This window comes from Podarcis tiliguerta, assembly GCF_965153285.1.
Source record: "Podarcis tiliguerta genome assembly, chromosome: 12".
NCBI classification, from domain to species: Eukaryota; Metazoa; Chordata; class Lepidosauria; order Squamata; family Lacertidae; genus Podarcis; species Podarcis tiliguerta.
In genome coordinates this window covers 41564367-41583805 of record NC_139545.1, presented here as the reverse complement: position 1 = coordinate 41583805, position 19439 = coordinate 41564367, and the positions used below count along the sequence as shown (strand labels likewise).

General features: G+C 42.5%; 1 protein-coding gene across 4 annotated transcripts in view; it reads left to right on the top strand.

Annotated features, from left to right (window-relative positions):
* Positions 1 to 15545, top strand: part of NRP1 (neuropilin 1) — a 124960-nt gene extending 109415 nt beyond the window's left edge. For 2 of the 4 annotated variants that reach the window (XM_083406194.1, XM_083406193.1), the window contains exons 13-17: positions 4053 to 4190; positions 7108 to 7379; positions 8482 to 8575; positions 10043 to 10099; positions 11210 to 15545. In XM_083406194.1, coding sequence (XP_083262320.1) covers positions 4053 to 4190; positions 7108 to 7379; positions 8482 to 8575; positions 10043 to 10099; positions 11210 to 11502 — 854 coding nt within the window. In that variant the 3' untranslated portion in view covers positions 11503 to 15545. The remainder of the gene's footprint in view (positions 1 to 4052; positions 4191 to 7107; positions 7380 to 8481; positions 8576 to 10042; positions 10100 to 11209) is intronic. The other 2 variants (XM_083406195.1, XM_083406196.1) reach the window with 1 other exon arrangement.
* Positions 15546 to 19439: the final 3894 nt, after the last annotated feature.

The following is a 19439-nucleotide window of genomic DNA, read 5'->3' as shown; positions in this document are numbered from 1 at the left end:
TTCCAGGTGTCCATTGTCACGCTGCAGCAGCTCCTTGCTCTAATCAATGTTCTTCACACCACTGTAAACATTTAAAAAGTAACATTTGCAGCGGCACAGATAAAATTGCCCTGTCAAGGCACTGAGCTGCTGCTGCTGCTGCTGCTGCTGCCAGTTGGCGACAATTGGTGACAGTTAGTGGCCTCCATGTGAGAGCCATAATGTGCAAGCCACCCCTTTGTCAAGAGCTCCCAACTGCTAAATATCCATGCCCAAATTAAAAGTTGCATAGAGTGTTTTGAAATTATTATCTTTATTCAAATGTTCACATTCTTGAAAATGGTGTTGGGTTATAGCTAGCATTGGTCTTGCCCAGAGAAGGTACACTGAAATTAATGAGCATGGCTAACAGGCCCATTGATTTCAATGGCTCTGCTCTGAGTAGTGCTTCATTCGATACAACCCTTTGTGTCTCCAAAGTGGATATTTGGTTGGTGGCATCCCATCCCTTCTTGCTTAAAACAGATGAGTGCAAAAGAACAACAACAACAACCACGATAGGGGACCCTTTGTAGACCAAGATAGACAAATGGTATTGCACAGAATTTGTCCAGCTGCTTGTTCATGTGGAGTATTAATGATTCCAGCCGAGAGCAAGATGTGGCCAAGAAGCGCAGCTGTTGGCTACTCTCACAGGCCAGATTTGTTTTAATTACATAATGCCATGTACCTCTATGCTTGTTAAAGAGTCATATGGAGATTTTGCTACACATCACCCATTAACTCTAATTCAAACAGCTTGTTAGGCAACTAGTGCCGCCGTATTTGCTGTTTTTCTCTGTACCTCTGGCAAACTGAAAATGTAGGAATTGGGGGGGGGGGGGTTCTGAGCAAAGCAAGACCAGTCCTGCACTTCTGGTTCTGTTGACTCAAGGCAGTAGCTCAACTGCTAAGTCATTTTCAGATGCCAGCCCTGAAAGCCTAGCCAAGACATTCAGGGGCTTATTTCAAGTGCTCTACATATAATGGAATCATTTGGAATATTGCAAACCAGCAAGCCTGTACTCACTTGAATTGGCATTTGCCTGCAATATATTTGCCTCATCGCTTGGCCATCTTTTAAATTGCCTAACTAGGTATTTTAGACATCTGCTGCTTTCGCTCGTGTGTGTTTTATGAAAACATCTGCGCTAAAATCACAAATGGGCAATTGTAAATTAGCATCAATTAATTGAAATAGTATGTCCAATTAAGGTTTGTGAGCAATGAGGACAGCTACCTGAGTTCCAATGGAATATTTGAACTATTGTGCAATTCAACAGGCAGAAAACAAATTTAGCTGGCATGGATTCCTTCATATTGCACACCTGACCCACACCTATTCTGTAATGTTAGTGTGCAATATTTTTCAGGCCCACAAGGGCCCATATTTAACCCAATTCTGCAAGTTGCCACTTACATTGGGGGGTTTTTTTCTCCTTCTCATTTCAAAAAATTAAATGCAATTGATGCAACCTACCAGGTGTGGGTCACAGTCCATCCGCTGAAATCTGATGCAGTATGTTTTCATTATCACAAGAATGCTGATGGTGTAGGGTTGCCCTGCATTACCTCATTCCTGGTGAAAGAGAATTGAATTGTTGCACTATCAATCTTCCTAGTTGAGCTCGAAGCATCATCAGTCTCAACAGCAAGACAATATTTCAAACATGAGTTCATATTTGAGATTATGGGAGTTTCTTTTCATTCTTTTGTTAATTAGGAATAGGTTTTTTAAAAGTTGGATGATGTCTTTAGACATTGACCTTCTTAATGTTACTGGTTGAGAAAGAGAGGAGGGTTATTAATTTAGGAGTTGCCCATGGTCAAGTGGGCATTTTCTCCCAACAATGAAAGTATATTACCTATTTTGAAACCTTTTTCTGAAAATCCAAAAAAACCACAAAAAAGGATTCAGTTGTGTGGAATTTGTTTTTACATTAAAATTTCAGGCTCCATTGAAAGATAACAAGCTATTTCATGTAAGACTACTAGGCAGAACTAGACAAAATCTGGAAACAAGATATGATCTCATCCAGACCAAAATAAGCTACATAATACCAGACTTCCCTTGTTTTACAGGGAGCTTCTTTTGAAGCCTATTTTGTATTTAGTTGGCTGTGGGCCACATTTGTCTCTCGTCCTTTCCAAATGTATTCATTTAAATGCTGCCATCTTGTGGGCCAATTAAAGTGCACGCAAAAAAAATTTGATTTATTTACTTATGCTCATTGTTACCACCTACAATATACTGTATGCTTTGCAAAAGTAGAAAATAAGCCCCATCCCCACTAATTCCCCTGACACACCACCCACTACTCCACCATGCAGCACAAAACCTCCAGGTAAAAACTTGGCAAGCCAAAACCTTATACAGTACCGCCTAGCAGACTTCTACAAAAATAACAAACCCATATCAACACAAGAAATACAAAACAAACTAGGGAGCACCCAAATGCCCTGGCTAACAAACCACCAATTACATGCCCTCTTAAACAATCCAGTAGTAAAATCAGCAGCAACTAAGCCCTTGACAACCTTTGAAAACCTCCTCCTAACAACAAAGAGACACCTGTACTTGTGAAAGTTCCCCACACATTTTAGAATCCTAATTTTCCAGGGTTCTAAAACACACAGAGAACCCCTATGAGTGCAGGAATCTCCCCATTGCAGACAGTCACCAACCACAAGTTGAGGGACATCTGAAATGGCAAAGCAGTGGTGGTGCCAGCACACTTGTCCTTACTGCCAGCTTCACATACTTCCTTGACACCTCATTACAATGCTTGAAGGTGGCTACAGACCACATCTGCATTTGGGTGCACATCTGGATGCAAATCTAGAATCTGGAATGCATGGATCTTCTTATCTGCGTTGAGGTGCAAAAAAAAAAGCATTCTGAAATCAAAACATGAATCATTCTTCTAACACTGAGAATAGTCTTTCTGGAATGCTGAGAAACTCTTGAAGCACATGCTCAGGAAGCAGATGGAGGAAACAGATTATTTAAATGTAGAGCAAGAATTGATGCATTGTGGATACCTTTCTGTGGTTGCCAGGTACAAATAGGATATGAAGTCCATAAAGAAATTCTCTTAATAGTGTTTTCACATGTGGAGCATTCCCTAATATTGGAAGAAACTGGACAAGATTGCAAATCTCTCTGTGCACAATGGAGCTCCAATTGCCAGACTGAAACAACAGAATGAATTTGAGAAGGACATGACATTTGTTAAACATTGGGGGTACTTTCCATTTGGACACTGTGTGTGTTAAAGTCCAATTTATAAATGATGTGCTTTGTTGTCCATTTGTGAATTAATTTATTATGGACGTTGGCAGATCTGTTGATGATGTCATGATATCATTGCTTACCTGTGTCCCTGGCTATAGGCTTACCAATTAGTAAAAACAGGCAGTTGAGAACCCACCACTTTTGTGTTCCCACAGTAGCCTGGACTGCTGCTAGTTTGGAACATTGTGGGAACTTCAAAATGGCGGGCAGCTCAGAGATGGCTACTGCAGACTGTGACAATGCTCCTGGCTGCTCACTGTCCACCACTGTCCAGTGGAGGAGACCACTGGTGTAAGAGGGGACCCAATACTAGAGGGCACTTTGCCATGCAGCCCTCACATCTGGCACCAGCTTTTTCACCATCCTTTCTTTTCTGCTTTCTTCCAAGCCATACTTTGCTGTTACATCTAAAGCAGCAAACTGTGGCTTGCGCTTGCCCTACAACAAGGGTTGTCAATCATGATTTGAGCTGCATTCCAGCCTTGCTCACATAGCATAACACCATGGTTTGGTGTTACGCCTGAACCAAACCATCACCCGCTAACCATTTTCAGCAAATGGTGCAAGAGCCAGATGAACATTGCCTAAAAATGTTGGGCAGACATTGACAGAGCATTAGGGATGGGTGTTCTATTTGTGGGGAGGGGCGTAAGAGAAAATGTGCTGTTATTAACTTACCAATGTAAGTAATTCTCTCTCTCTCTCTCTCTTCCTCCCATTCCTCCCTCTGTTGCTGAAGAACTCCCAGCATATGGTTTCAACTGTGGTTTTGGCTACAGTTCTCAGAAGACAATCTGCCGTTGGGAGCATGACAGCCAACTGGACCTGAGGTGGGCAGTGGTCGCCAGCAAACCAGGACCCATTCAGGACCACACAGGTAAAGTAGGGTTCACAGCTGAACTAGCAGTGGCGAGAGAAAGAGAGCACTGTGTTCAAAATCAAAAGGCCTTCCAGGGAACGGTATTTCACGTTACTGAATTTCACACTGACAACAACAAAAAAGAACTGTGCTCTTTTAGGTTCCTTCCTAGGATTATGGTCAAATTGAACTGAATGTGCTACAGCTATTCCAGAGCCTTTTGTCTCCTGTATGCTTTTCAAGAATACCTGGATCAAGCTATATATGTTACAAATATATCTAGAAGTCCCTTAGCAGCACCTCAAGCCCATCTCATGCTTGATACTTGTTACCTTCCAAATGTAATAAGCAATGGGGCATTTTGTGACCCACGTGTGCCTCAATTATTGGTCTCCTTTTCATCTATGCAAATGTCAAATGTGCTGGCTGTGACCCCCCCCCTCCTCCCATCTCCACTTTCTGCAGCCCCTCTCCCTCCCTCTTTTTACTTAATGAGAATGACAAGGAAATTAGACAAAATTGGGCTCCTTAAATTTAGAGACGCTTTCAATTGAATCCTAAGACAAGTACATTTAGTTTTATGGGGTAGAAGGGGGGGAAACTTATAATACTTTGACTATAAATGGTACTGTACAAATAAATGGCATCAAATTAAGCAAAAGGCGGTTATCTGAAACGAAGGCTGCAATAATGGGGAAAAATTGATGCAAAGTAAAATGAAATGACTTAGTGAGATCTGACATTGAAGGGAGGTTAAAAGCCATGTTAGCCATGGACTGACAAAATCTAAAAGGCATGCATAAGTTGAGCACTAATTAAGACAAAGTAGGCAGAGTTCCTGACCCAGAGCTGCAATAATATTCTTGAAATGAAAAATATTTGAACTTTGCCATCAGTGTCTGGAGGCAAGCACAACTTGTCCTCTCATTGAAAGGTTGTGGAAAAAAATGATACTCCTTAAATGTGGTTTTGTTATCATCAGGTTTTCGAGTTTCAGGTGCCTTTTACATTCCAACGCTGTAATCTGGAAACGTTTTCACAGAAACATCAGAAGTTCTGGTTTCTTCTTTTCTGCAAAACACTTGGGCTTGTCTTGCCAGTTTGTAAAAGGTTCTGTGCCACACACAGCTGCTTTCTGTATTTTACTCAGAGAAGCGGAGCAATCAATGCATTGGGGGGGGGGGGATTTTAATCTAATAAATTAACTGCAAGATCACTGTAGGGAATGATTCCAGAACTGCAAGCAGGAATGCTGAGTGGCACAAGTGTTTGGGATCAGGGTACAAGATGTCTTGAATTCCTTCGGAAAATCCATGTTTCACATATGTTTTTCTGCCATCTTGCTTCCGTTAAGTATAACCAGGCCAAAATGTGCATGAACGAGTTGCTAAGGTTGCCATTTTGTTTTCTTTGTTTGTTTGTTTAATTTATACCCTGCCATTCCTCCAGTAAGCCAGTGTGGTGTAGTGGTTAAGAGCGGTGGACTTGTAATCTGGTGAACTGGGTCCACGTCTCCGCTCCTCCACGTGCAGCTGCTGGGTGACCTTGGGCCAGTCACACTTCTTTGAAGTCTCTCAGCCTCACTCACCTCACAGAGTGTTTGTTGTGGAGGAGGAAGGGAAAGGAGAAAGCTTTGAGACTCCTTAAAGGGAGTGAAAGGCGGGATATCAAATCCAAACTCTTCTTCAGTGAGTTCAAGGCAGTGTACATAGTCTTCCTCACTCCCGTTACATCTTCACAACAACCCTGTGAGGTAGGTTATGCTGAGAGCTGGTGACCAGCCCAAGATTTCTCAGTGTATTTGCTGGCTGAGGAGAGATGTGAAGGACCTCCTATGGTCCTAGTCTGACACTCTAACCTCTACACCACACAGGGTCTCTCTTTACAAACTCAAAATTATACTGCTTCCTCCCACCAATTCCTTCTCTCGTCCTGCCTGTCTTTGACCCTCGCTAGCTGCACCAAGCAGGAATCCACAGCAGACAGGCAGTGTATAAAAAGAAATAATAAAGAAATAAGTTCCTCTCAACTGTCGGCACCTCCGCTACGACTGAGCTGGAAAAGCTCATCCTCCGGTTGAGTCCTTCGGAATCGCCTCCGACGATGATTAACGACCTGAGCTTCTGATAAGGCTCCAGGCACGTTCCCTCATTACGCAGAGTATCCAGCAGCAGGGAAGGAGGAGAAATATAAGCTACATTGCAAAGAGTTTTATTTCTCGCTACGCAGACAGAAAAGAAATATACATGCTCTCTCTGTGAAAGGCAGAGAGCAACTGGAAAACAAAGGAACAGGAAACCAGTTAACATCACATCCGTCTCCTGTCTTCTGTGAGACTTCCAACAGTCTGGAATGTCTGGAATGCAAAACAGAGTCTTGTGACTCCAAGCACTGCACAGTGGCACAAACAGAAACCTAACATCAACTGGGGCTTGTTTTGCTAAGCAAACTCACGGCCTCCTTCTGTGGCTCCGTGGTCCCTCCAGCTTATCCTGCCTATTTATGCATAGTGTCCCATCAAGACTCTCGTCCTTTCTGCCAACACCATCTTTTCAAAACATGTTGCCCTCCAGGCATTTTGGACTGCAACTCCCATCATCCCTGGCCATTGTTCACATTGACCAGGAACTGATGAGAGTTGTAGTCCAAAGGGCAACAGGTTGGGGAAGGCTAGTCCACACCATCACCTGAATGATCCACGGTGCCACATGTTCTCTTTTATGGGATAGGAATATAGATGAAGGAACAACCTTGACTTACTTGAAAGGAATCGATGCAGCCAGAGGAGAGAGCACAGGGTAACCTGCAAGACGCTTCCATTGCAAATCTATTTTTCTAAAAAGGCTAGATTAGTTTTGGAATACTTGAGGTTCATCAGGCTTAAGGGAACCAAAAGCGGGCCATTATTTCTAATGCAGTATGTTTGTCACAGCAGGAGATGGCAATTTCATTTACTCACAAGCTGATGAAAACCAGAAAGGCAAAGTTGCACGGCTCATCAGCCCCATCATCAACCCGCAGAACTCTGCAGTCTGCATGACGTTCTGGTATCATATGCTGGGCGAACAAGTTGGCACACTGAGGATCAAGCTGCGGTACCAGACGCATAGAGAGTATGATCAGGTCTTGTGGATGCTGGCTGGAAATCAGGGAAACAGCTGGAAAGAAGGCCGGGTCCTGCTCCATAAGTCTGCAAAGCATTATCAGGTAGGCAAATAAATACAGGCACAAATGTCCCAAACTTTTGGCTTGAGGATAGTGGGTGTGGCTGGGGAGGCAATGTAACCTGGAGTGAGTCCTGAGAGCCACAGAGAAAGGGCAGGAGAGCCCATGATTTGAGTTCCCCACCCCTGAATTAAAATTATCTCAAAATGGGAAAGACTTCTCTCAGCAGAAGACCTTGAAGAGCCATTGCAGTCAGTGCTGCTCTGACTCGGTATAGGCAGGTTCACGTGTTCATCAAGCCAGGGCCAAGCACCTGCTGCATTTGTGCCCTGATCTATTATGGGCATTCAAATTTTGCAGTCTGTATCCTGTGGCAGACAGTTGAGTGCAATTGTGATGTTAAACTTTTAAAATGCTGCCTTGTTTCTTCTGGAACAAGGGTTGTTTCTCACTCCAACTTCTCAGTTTCATTATCTTAAAATGTTACATAACCACCTTTCAGCCACGCTTCCATATTGTAAAACAGGATGAAAGTACAGTGGTACCTCGGGTTACATACGCTTCAGGTTGCATACGCTTCGGGTTACAGACTCCGCTAACCCAGAAATAGTGCTTCAGGTTAAGAACTTTGCTTCAGGATGAGAACAGAAATTGTGCTCCGGCGGCGCAGCAGGAGGCCCCATTAGCTAAAGTGGTGCTTCAGGTTAAGAACAGTTTCAGGTTAAGAACGGACCTCCGGAACAAATTAAGTACTTAACCCGAGGTACCACTATACACAAATATAAAAACAATACAAATAGAAAGAAAATACAAAGCTGCTGCAGCTAGAACAACTATTAAACTTTGAAAGTGTGGAAGAATTCTTAAAATAGATTCTTTCCCTGGCACTAAAAAGGTGGCAAAGTTTGTTGCAGCCAAGCCTCCTGAGAGAGCGAATTCCACAACTCCTTCACTACCTCTATTGTTGCTAATTCATAACTCCAGAAAAGCTGAGAAATCTATGATATATCTTCAGCCTTGATAGGTAGACACACAAATCATATGACTCTGTACTCTTCATGGCATGTTGGCCTAAGGACTGGTTAAGGATTCTGCTTCTAGCTATTAACTGTAAACAAACAAACAAGTCATTTAATTTTTCCAGGTGATGGTAGAAGGAGAAATTGGAATAGGAAATGGAGGAATTGCAGTGGATGACATTAACTTTGACAACCACATATCACCTGAGGAATGCCGAAGTAAGTATGATCTGACAGGAGCTACCAGATAACTCATTCAGAGCACTATTAATTCTGATAATGGCAGCTTTGTAAATAGATACAGGATCCTACCTCTATGTAGTAAATTCTTTATAATTATTTTTCTGACCTCAGTGTTGCTGCAGATTACCTGGGCAGGGCATGGGATGCGGGTGGCGCTGTGGGTTAAACCACAGAGCCTAGGACTTGCCAATCAGAAGGTCGGCGGTTCGAATTCCCGCAACGGGGTGAGCTCCCGTTGCTCAGTCCCTGCTCCTGCCAACCTAGCAGTTCAAAAGCATGTCAAAGTGCAAGTCGATAAATAGGTAACGCTCCTGCGGGAAGGTAAACGGCGTTTCCATGTGCTGCTCTGGTTCACCAGAAGCAGCTTAGTCATGCTGGCCACGTGACCCAGAAGCTGTATGCCGGCTCCCTCAGCCAATAAAGCAAGATGAGCACCACAACCCCAGAGTCGGCCAAGACTAGACCTCACGGTCAGGGATCCCTTTACCTTTAATAAGTTCTTGGAGGCATATCAGAAGTAGATTTGACGGCAGCCATCTCATGGCTTCAAATGGGGCTTGTGATGAAAAGCAGTTCTTGGGGAGGATATTTCCCCCAGAAAAGCAGCAGGTGGGGGGGGGTGCTGCTTCCCACCAACAACACAACCCATTCCCTCCCATCACTTTCCAGCTCCAAGACCAGAAATAGAGGGAGAAATAGCCTTGGGGAAGGGAATGCAGCAGGGAAGCAGTTGGCAAGTGAAGGGTATAGCACCCCTCCCATCTGCTATTTTTCTGCTTGAAATCATCCCCATCCTCCATTTATAGCTATTTATAGCTATTACAGCTGTAGACTCCAATCTAGTTCAGCCCTTGGTGGGTGATCTTCAGAATGCATCCCAATAACATGAAGAAGCTGGTTATTTATAAGAGAGTTGCTCCCTAGCAGTCCAGAAGATGACTTCCTAGTTAACCTCACACGCTCCTTGTCATTTAGGTGGGTTATTCCTAGATGGGATTGTGGTCGAAGGATTTATATTTCACAATTCATACAGCACACCCAAAATCCCTTGCTTGCGCTCTGCAGCCAGCAAAATTCTTTCTTGACGCTAAGGGCCGCTTGTATATGATTAAATGTTTTACAGCACCGGGCTCCAAGATTATAAATACAATGAATGAAACATGCTAATTTTGCCTACTGATTTTCATTTTCCAGAGACAGAAGACCCCTGCTGATAACTCGCAAACGGTGCCAAGTTGGGGCAGTGGGAGGGATTTTTTTTAACCTTTCCCTCCCCGCCCCCTTAGCTAATTTTGGGAGACCAGTGTAATGAACAGCTCTGTCAAGCTGACATAATCATGCTCTAAGGCAGGAGGAAAATCCTCAATACCATTATTGCCAGCATGATAGCCAATCAGTATTTGTCACCCTAATAATCAATGTCAATTCTCTTTCCTTCGCCAGAGTCAAACGACGCAGGGAACAAGAAAGCCAAAGTAGAGCCAGATATTAATCAAACAGGTACAGGGTTTAAAATAATGATTTTATTGCCATGTGAATCTTGGCAGCATATTAATTGATTTTAATCGCCATTCTAGTAAGATCTCTTCTGTGTATTATCTGCAGGGTTTGATTGTGCACAGCCCTTGTTTCATTTTTACATGGGTTTTAAAAATGTATAAAATCCCCTTGAAAGCTGTTAAGCCTGGGACAGACGGTAGCAGACAATAGTTGTTCATAGAATCAGAGAAATGTAGAGTTTGAAGTATACCCAGGGGTCATCTAGTCCAACCCCCTGCAATGCAGGAATCGCGGCTAAAGAATCCCTGACAGATGGCCTTGCAACCTATGTTTAAAATAGAATCTTATAACTGTAGAGTTGGAAGCTGTTGTTGTTTTTCAGGACATGGCAGGTGGTGTGAGAGAGGGATCGTTGCCAGTAGTCTAGGAGCTAACAAGCATCATGATGGCAGTAATCAGCAAAATAACATAAATAAAAGGCATAATAAATATGGTAGATACTGAATTATGCCCAGGCTGCTTTGCTGAGAAGTGTGTCTAAACAGTGTTGTTTTTAGGTGATAGCTAAAGTGATACCTCAGGTTAAGAACAGTTTCAGATTAAGAACGGACCTCCAGAACAAATTAAGTTCTTAACCCGAGGTACAACTGTATATACATTATTTACACAATGGGTCCCGTGTGATTGGCTGATTCAACTCCCCTCCTGGAGCCTGACTGGACTGTTCCTGCAGGCCAATCAGGTTGCTGAGTCACTTCCTCCAGGAGCCGGATTGGGCGGCTCCTGCAGACCAATCAGGTTGCTGCCTTCTAGGATCCTACCTGCCTATTGTTCTAGGATCCACGCTCAGTACATAACATGGTCCTCTAGATATCCAAATCCAAAACTGTTTTGAAACCAACACTAGAACTGGGCCCATAATTAAGTTAAAACTCATTGAACACACCCATCCATAAAAACAGAACAACCCCCATCTCAAATGTATCAAGCTCCATCTTCTGTCACTGAACACACACCATTCACATCCTCACGCCAGCCTTTCATTCATTCATTCCCTCAGCTTTAGATGCCCAAGTCACATCCTCACTGTTGCTCTTTGTTCCCCTGCAGGTTTTACTCCTGATTACCGTGAGAATGAGGAGACTTTCAATGACAACATCTCCAGAAAGCCAGGAAACGTGCTGAAGACTCTTGACCCCATTCTAATCACCATCATAGCCATGAGTGCACTGGGCGTGCTTTTGGGGGCGATCTGCGGTGTCATTCTGTACTGCGCCTGTTGGCACAACGGGATGTCAGACAGGAACTTGTCTGCCCTGGAGAACTACAATTTCGAACTGGTGGATGGTGTGAAATTGAAAAAAGACAAACTGAACGCACAGAATACTTACTCAGAGGCATGAAGATGTAGGAGCAGCTGAAGAAGTTTTAGAGAATTGAGGCAGAAGAACATGTAACCAGCTTAAGGCTGGGGAACTGTGGATCTTCTATTACTGTACAGCCTGGAAACTGCGTTGAGGACGCTGAGCCAAGCTTTTCTCAGGAGCTTCAGTGAGTGTAACAGATATCCTAAAACTTGGACAACAATCTGTGTTAAACAATCTGAATCATGTACAGTCTACTTCTGTTTCTGTTTTAATTTGAAATAATCAAATGCTGGTGTTGAGACCAAGTATGATTGACTTAAGAAGGGGTGTTTTGTTTTGCTTTCATTTTGCCTTCCCTCCCCGCCTCCCTCTTGGTTTGTTTGTTTCCTTCCTCCTTCCAGCCCCCTCTGCAACTTTTGATGAGCAAGTTTTACTTTTTACTGTGCAAAAATCCAAGATGCTGTCACAAAGTGTATTCCGGTGGGGGTCCTTTAGATGGACACGCTCTCTGTAGCTCAGTGCCCAGAAGAAGACTAAAACATTTGGGAGCAACAGCAACTTGGTGGATTCCTGAACCTGTATTTGTGTATAATTGCTTGTGTTGTGCATAGGCAACGGAGGGTTAGGGGTGCTTTTGAAACAAAACAAAAGTACTGGTAGCATCAGTACTGGTCTAGTGTGTCAGCTCTGTTTACCAAGCAATACAGTCAGAATTTTATTGATGTTTCTCAGTGTTGTGCTAAACTTTGTGCTTGTGAATTCCATACAAGAAACATGTGCCATCACCCAGAAACAACCGGCGAACCAAGTGTACTGCCTAACACTGTAACAAAAACAAAGCAAAAGTCCTTGGCACTGGCTAGTGTGTGTCCTCTCAAGTGCCTTTTTGTTTGTACTGCTTCTCATTGTGTTATCATCAACTCCAGCCTTGTCTCTCTCTCTCTCTTTCTCCAGTCCTTGTCCTTATTTACTTACCCTAAGGGCTCACTGACTAACGAGAAAGTATATTTTAGTGTAAGTAAACCTTGGGAAGGCAAGGGCTTAAGGAAACGGGACAACCTGGTGGCTTGATTCTTCCATTTCCTTGTATTTCAGTTTCATGTCTCTGGACCATTTTTGTACAAAGCTGCAATATTTCCTGCCTTCCTCCTCCTTTTACGGTTCTTTCATATAGAATGTATTTTCAAATATAAGCGATCTCTCTCTTGCTCTCTCCTCCTCTTTGTCTCTACGTAGATTGTTGCATAAGCATTTGCCATTGCCAAGGAAAGGGAAATGCAGCTTTAATTTGCTGGTAATGGCAAAAATAACTTTATTAGACTTTTGTGTTGTGTTGTGTTTTGTTTTTCTAAAGTAAGGGAAATTTCTTAACTCTACCCTCCAAAGTTGAACTTTGGGTTTTCTTGTTAACAGCATAAAGTGACAGTATCTGTTTTTTCCCCTTAAGTAAGCCATGCATTCATATTCATAGACGGCAATGAATAATTTTTCCTGCAAAGTAAAGGCCATTCTTGCCATCTCTTAGCCTTGCTGTCCAATTTAAAAGTGGTCATCTCGATGTAGGATTGATTTGTGCTAATTAGGGTTACACTGATGCTGCTACAAATAGATGGTGCTTATGTTGGCTTGATCAACAAGTTGCTTGCTAAACAAAATTCAGTACATAACATATTAATCCTAAATGAGGACAAAACATTCAAACACAGAATGTACCAAACCACATGGGGGTTTTGTTGCAAATTACTCTTCTAAGAGCACTGTGTATACAAATTATTTGTAGGTCCACTTTTTTCCCCCTTCAGGAACAGCTGACTTAATGTTGAAAATAATGTCTATAAAAAGTAATTGATAACTGATGCAATGCATTTAGGAATTAAATGATTTTCTGAAATAAGATCTTAAATGACCACAAGAGCCACCACAAGGTGATTTTGCCACCTCAGTGCTGTGCGTATGGCAAATATTTTGTTCAAATGCACCTTGACATGGTGGGAGCTGGTATTTACTGTAGCAGAGAAAATCTTTGAAAACTCCAGGAATATCGACCACACAAGGCTGTATTTTAGGCTCAATATTTACCATGAGAAAAATCACCTTAACGAAACATAGCATGTGAATCAGCTTTTAGATATCCATCCTATACTGAAATTGGCTCACCTTGCCAGTTAATTATCCCAAAGGGAAGAGCAAGCTGAAATAATTTTTGACTGCACTTGTTTCATGTAATATTTAGTTGTGTTATGTAATTATTGACTCTTCTTTCGTCACATGAGCATCTTAAGATCCGTGGCCTAAATGAGTGCAAATATCGTTTAAAGTTGGTGGGTTTAATTGCAAAGACATGCACTTGGCAGAACTTGGAAACAATGAGCCAAGCTCACGTTTCGTCATTGAGAAAAACTGGTTCACACAAGCATGAACATACGAATGAAGAAACTGCCTTCCACTGAGTCACACCATTGGTCCATCTAGCCTGATATTGACTATATCAACCTCCCCGAAGTTTCAAGTGAAGAAGGGTCTTTCCTAAGTCTGCTGTATGATAAGCTTTTAAATCCTAAGTGTGCTGGAGATTGACCTGAGCATGTGCTCTACCACTGAACAATGGCATTTCCTTATCACTTTATCTCATCACTTCATTATTCAGCTTGGGGTGATTCTCAGTTAATTCTGTGAACTGTCTCCATAGAAGAATATTGTGTTTTGAGCTGATGCTAGATAATGTGTTTTAAAAAAAAATCTTTGATGCATCATTCACACGTGTGGGTAATCACTTGATATCACTACAAAACATGTCATAAGCATGCATGTGTGAACCAACCCTAGTAGAGTACAACCTCTACTATTATTTGGTTCGTATTGAATGCACCAAATGTTATTTAGTGCAGAACCAAACCCAGAAGCGGCACGTTCTCTGCTCCAGGGGACTGCTTAAAACCTTTTAAGTGATGCTGCATGGATCTTAAGTTGCTCATGTGAAGAGAGCAGTATCACAAGCCTCTCTCCGGGAGCAACATGGAAGATGCGAGCATGAATATAGACTCATGACTTATCACAGAGGGGAGGGGGAAGCCCCAGCAAACTCATTCAAAAAACATTTCAATTTGTTTAAATGGATGTGGGGTTAGCTATTTGTTTTGTTCTAGTTGGAACAGTAAAGCTTTTGGCTGCAATCCACCAGGCACTGCCAGTGTGCATCCTCCATTTGTTTCAGTGTGTGCCAACTCCACAGAAACAGATCAAGCTCTAAAAGAGTAGTGCTTGGCGCATTGCACCCTTTTTCCTATGGCTTCATCTAAAATTTCCCATGCCAGCAACTCAATGCCTGTGATGGGGAGCATTGGCTGCTGCGCCACTGTCACATCCCGGAAGAGGGAAGGGGGATTTCCGTGAATATTATTCCAGCAGATATGTCAACATAGACCTTTGGAGCTGATGAGCCAGAGTGCAAATTTGTATGAACAGAATAAGGAAACCCCAGTGCTGTGGCTGTTTAATGCTAGAACGGAAGAACAAGGGATATGATTTCTTCAAACAGGAATTGAATGAAAACTGCCCTTTCAAGCAAAGGAAAAACGATACTGCAACTTTAGATGGAAAAGAAAGTATCTTGCACTGATAAATATATTTAAAAAATATATGTTTATAAAGGTATTAATTTGTAAAGGCAGTGTTACGAAATGTTCAGTTTATATTGTTTTAGATTGTTTCATAATTTTGAAAGTGTAAAATAACATATTTTTTTCTTTATCAAAAAAAAAACTTATAAAAATCTTCTGTAGTAAAATGAATTCATTTTACTGGTATATTATTGCTTCATGTTTTGTACCATCATAAAATTTTGTGCGAATTTTTTTACAGAAATTTTTTATTTTCTATGACAATATGACACTTTTAAATTGTTATTTCAAAATGAACAGCGAAGCCTTAACTTTAAATGACGTTTGTATTCTCGGACACTGAGTAGCATTTAAAAAAGGGTGGGGGGGAACACATAGGATTGAATTGTAATTTAAAATTTCCAAACAATGACTACTACATTCCAAAGAAACAGTTGAATTAAACATTTTCATAAAATACCCCATACCTCCATGACTTTTATTATGCTTACAGCTGTACTGGTTTTAAAAAACAGCTTGCCTTTTAAAAGCATCTTTTAACAAGCACAGATGTTAAGACTCTCATCTGCTAGTCTGAAAACTTGCCTGAAAACAGACTAAAACAAAGCAGCACTGAAGGCAATTCCATGTTCAAAATGCACCTCTGGAATGTCCCACATCACATTATGAAGACCCGCATTAGCTATCAACTATTCAACTCAAAGTTCCTCACTGAGTGAGCTTGCCACAGATACCCCGGACAACACAATCTTTGCACTGAAACATTTTTTTTCTGTGCATGGATGAGCCATTTGCAAATGCCAACTGAATGGGAGAAAAGCAAACCACCACCAGAACTTCCCATTTCATAGAATCAGAGTTGGAAGGGACCCCAAGCGTCATCTAGTCCAATGCAGGAATCTTAGCTAAAGTATCCATGATGGCAGATGGCCACCAACCTCTGCTTAAAAACCTCCAAGGAAGGTTGGTAGCATGGAGGTCCTAGCTGTCAGTCCGATAGGGATGCTGGGCAGGCAGGCAAGCAAGCAAGTGGCTATGAGAACTTACCCTAACAGAAAATGGACTCCTCTTTTATAGGATCTGATAGGATCAGACAGCGGATGCTGGTCCATTAGGGAAACTGAGACACTGCCCCATCAACCTCAGGCAGTGCCCAACTGCCTGATTTCTCACAACCAGCCCAGGGAGGTGGCACTGCCTGTCATCTCCCTGCTCCGTAGTCTCTGTGTTGCCCTTGTAGAACTTGGCAAGGAGAAGGATGGACACACAAGTAGATTTGAGTTTACTCCACGCCTGACATTGGCTCTGGTTCCAGCTGCTGTTGGGCTCCTTGCCTTCCACCTCATCATTTCCAATGGTCACCATCCACCACTTGATCAGGTGGGACCTTTCTGGGCCTGTGAGTCACTGCTAAGGTGCTAAGTCCCAACAGCGCTCTCCGGCCATTCAGAATGGCAGTGCTGAAGTGTAGCAGAAACCCAGGATGGCAACTCCTTCACATGACAAGCTGCTATACGGTTTGCTTAAATTTTGTTCCATAAAATAGCAGAGCTTTAATCCCCAGCTCAAGACCGTCTGCACTTTACCACAGCAGCAAGAAACCTGCTCCATGCCTCTCACATGCCTTGCCCTAGCACAGGAAATTGAAATAATAAGTTTGGGGCTATCATGGTCAAGTCACTCACACACATTTGGTCCATTTGGCTTGGGAGTGTAGAGCCTACAGATGCAAACACTACCAAGGAGATGGAGGGTATATTCTGGTGCAAACCCCAAGCTGTTAATTTTACTTTTTAAATTGCACTCACACACCCCTTTCTATTCTCTTTCCAAGAGATCTTATCAGACATATTCCAGACAGGCAAAAGCACTCGAGGAGGGTGCAAAGCAGGGGCGATGAGAAAGTGGCCTGGAGAGAGTTCTGAGGGCCAGGTGGAGAGGCATTTGGCCTGCTTGGAGGCTTCCCATTGGCTCCAGGCTTGGCCACCTTGAGAACAAGATCCTGGGCTAGATCAGACATTGGCCAATCTAGGCAACATGGTCCAGGGCAATGAGAGAAAGATAGCAACCACAATCTCTCTGCTCACATGGCAGTGTGCCTTCCCTTTCATATCCACCAAGAGTTTTTGCCACTGAAGGGGATGCAAATGTCTGCTGCTCCTTGAGGAGTTCCTATGTGTGTGAGAAAGGGCCACTGTGAAATGATCAGCTACAGCAAGACGACTATCTTGTCCGATCCTCTAGAGGCAGATAACTGAAAAGATATATTCCATTATAATTTAACTAATGCTAAAGTTTCTTTTAAAAAAAATGTGGTCGAGGGTAACCAGAGGCATGAGATACAACGGAGAGGAAGAAATTAATGCTTTAACAAATCATTGCTCTGCGAGTCGACATGCTAGTAGGCACAAAGAGCAGGATACAGTAATTATGAGCTGTAATATGAATTAGCTGGACTGCTGGGATCAAGTACCATTCATGTTACTAAATTTAACACTTATCTGACAGTCAAAACCAAGTTTAGAAATTGTGACTCCAGGGAAACTAAAACTGCAGAACGGTTTGGTTTGGGGTTGTTTTTTTTAAGAAAGAAGAAAAAGCCAAGTGGAGCAATTATGAATAATAAAAGGCAGACAAGGATCAGATTTAAAATAGCACATGAAGCGACAGAGATTCATACCTTCTTTCCCAGACTATGACAGAACTGAAGCTATATTAAACTAGGTATGAGATAAACCTTGGTGTCATATTTGAGGTATGGAGTAGGAGAAACCAAAGCAGAGATCTGGATGGGAAAGAACCAGAGGCACAACTGAAGCTTTGCTGGCTTCAGCTCCCGTTGTTAAAGAGTTAAGCTATGATTTGCTAGATCATTTTTTTGTCTAACAATATATGTGAACCGCTGTGATGAAAACAGTGCTTCTCTCCGATGGGTTTATGTCTTTTCCTTGGATCCCATAGCAATGACCATCATCATCATTGCCAAATGTATTACCTGCTCTTCACCAGAAAGTCCCAGGTTACAACAATTCAGAGTTCAAGATAGTAAAGAGCAGATTGCAGTCACAGCAATAGGGCGGGCCCTGAAACACATACAAAGTGTCAAAGGCCAGAGTAAAGTAGTACATTATTACTATTATTATTATTATTATTATTATTATTATTATTATTATTAGAGTTTATATACCACCCTATACCCAGAGGTCTCAGGGTGGTTCACAGAAAAGATCACAACATATATAATCAGAATAAAAACAACAACCCAGTAACACCCACCTACCCTTTTAAAAGGGTATAGGATGTCAAACACATCAACCAAAGGCCTTGTTAAAAAGGAACATTTTTGCCTGGCGCCTAAAGGTGTGCATTGAAGGCACCAGGTAAACTTCCCTGGGGAGAGCATTCCACAGACAGGGAGCCACTGCAGAGAAGGCCCCTTCTCATGTTGCCACCCTCCGGACTGCTCGACAAGGCGGCACACGAAGAAGGGCCTCAGAAGATGATCTCAGGGTCTGGGTAGGTTTATAAGGAAAGAGGCGGTCCTTGAAGTATTGCCATCCTGAACCGTTCTTCAGAAGTTACCAAAAGCTGTATAGTGAAGAAGCCACTATACAGAAGAAGCCTCTATGAGAAGGGAGATCCACAACTTAGGGGCTGCCACAGAGAAGGCACTCCCAGGCCACAAATACACCCATAACTTCAGAGGAAGTTAGAATGACCAAGAGAGCCCCTTCTGCTGATCATAACACTGGGGGAGGCGGTCTGTATGGAAGAAGCAGATCATTTCTGAATCTGAATCTATACCTATAAATCAGTGTGTGCAAATTTAATGCAAATCTATATCCTCTTTTGTGCTGATCCATTTCCTCTTTTGGGGGCCATGTGTCATGGCAACCCAACTTCTGGTCTCTAATGTAGGATTGTGGCACTCAATTTAGGATTGTGTAAAGCCCCAGGTATCGCTGCTGCTTTTGCTAGTGCTACTAGTGTTTAACATTTTGTGTCAACAATGTACCAGGATCTCTAGAGAACCACTGTCCTTTCTGTGAGTTATTGATACTCACAAAATATCTAAAAGAAGAATGAGCTGGATTCCAATTGGAGGTCCAATTGGAGACAACAGCTGGCACCATCCACCATTTATGCAAATTACTTTTACTGGCTCATCAAGCATCGTGAGCAATTTCCTTGGAAGTTAATTCTCTTGGTTTCAGTGGAAGATATGACAGTCCAGAGCACGCCTCTGAAGGATCAGAGCAATGACTTCTGGGTCAACGATACTTTGGAAAATAATTCTTGGAAAAACTTGACAGAGCTTCAGAAAAGGTCATCAGCTTATAACTTTCCTAGAAG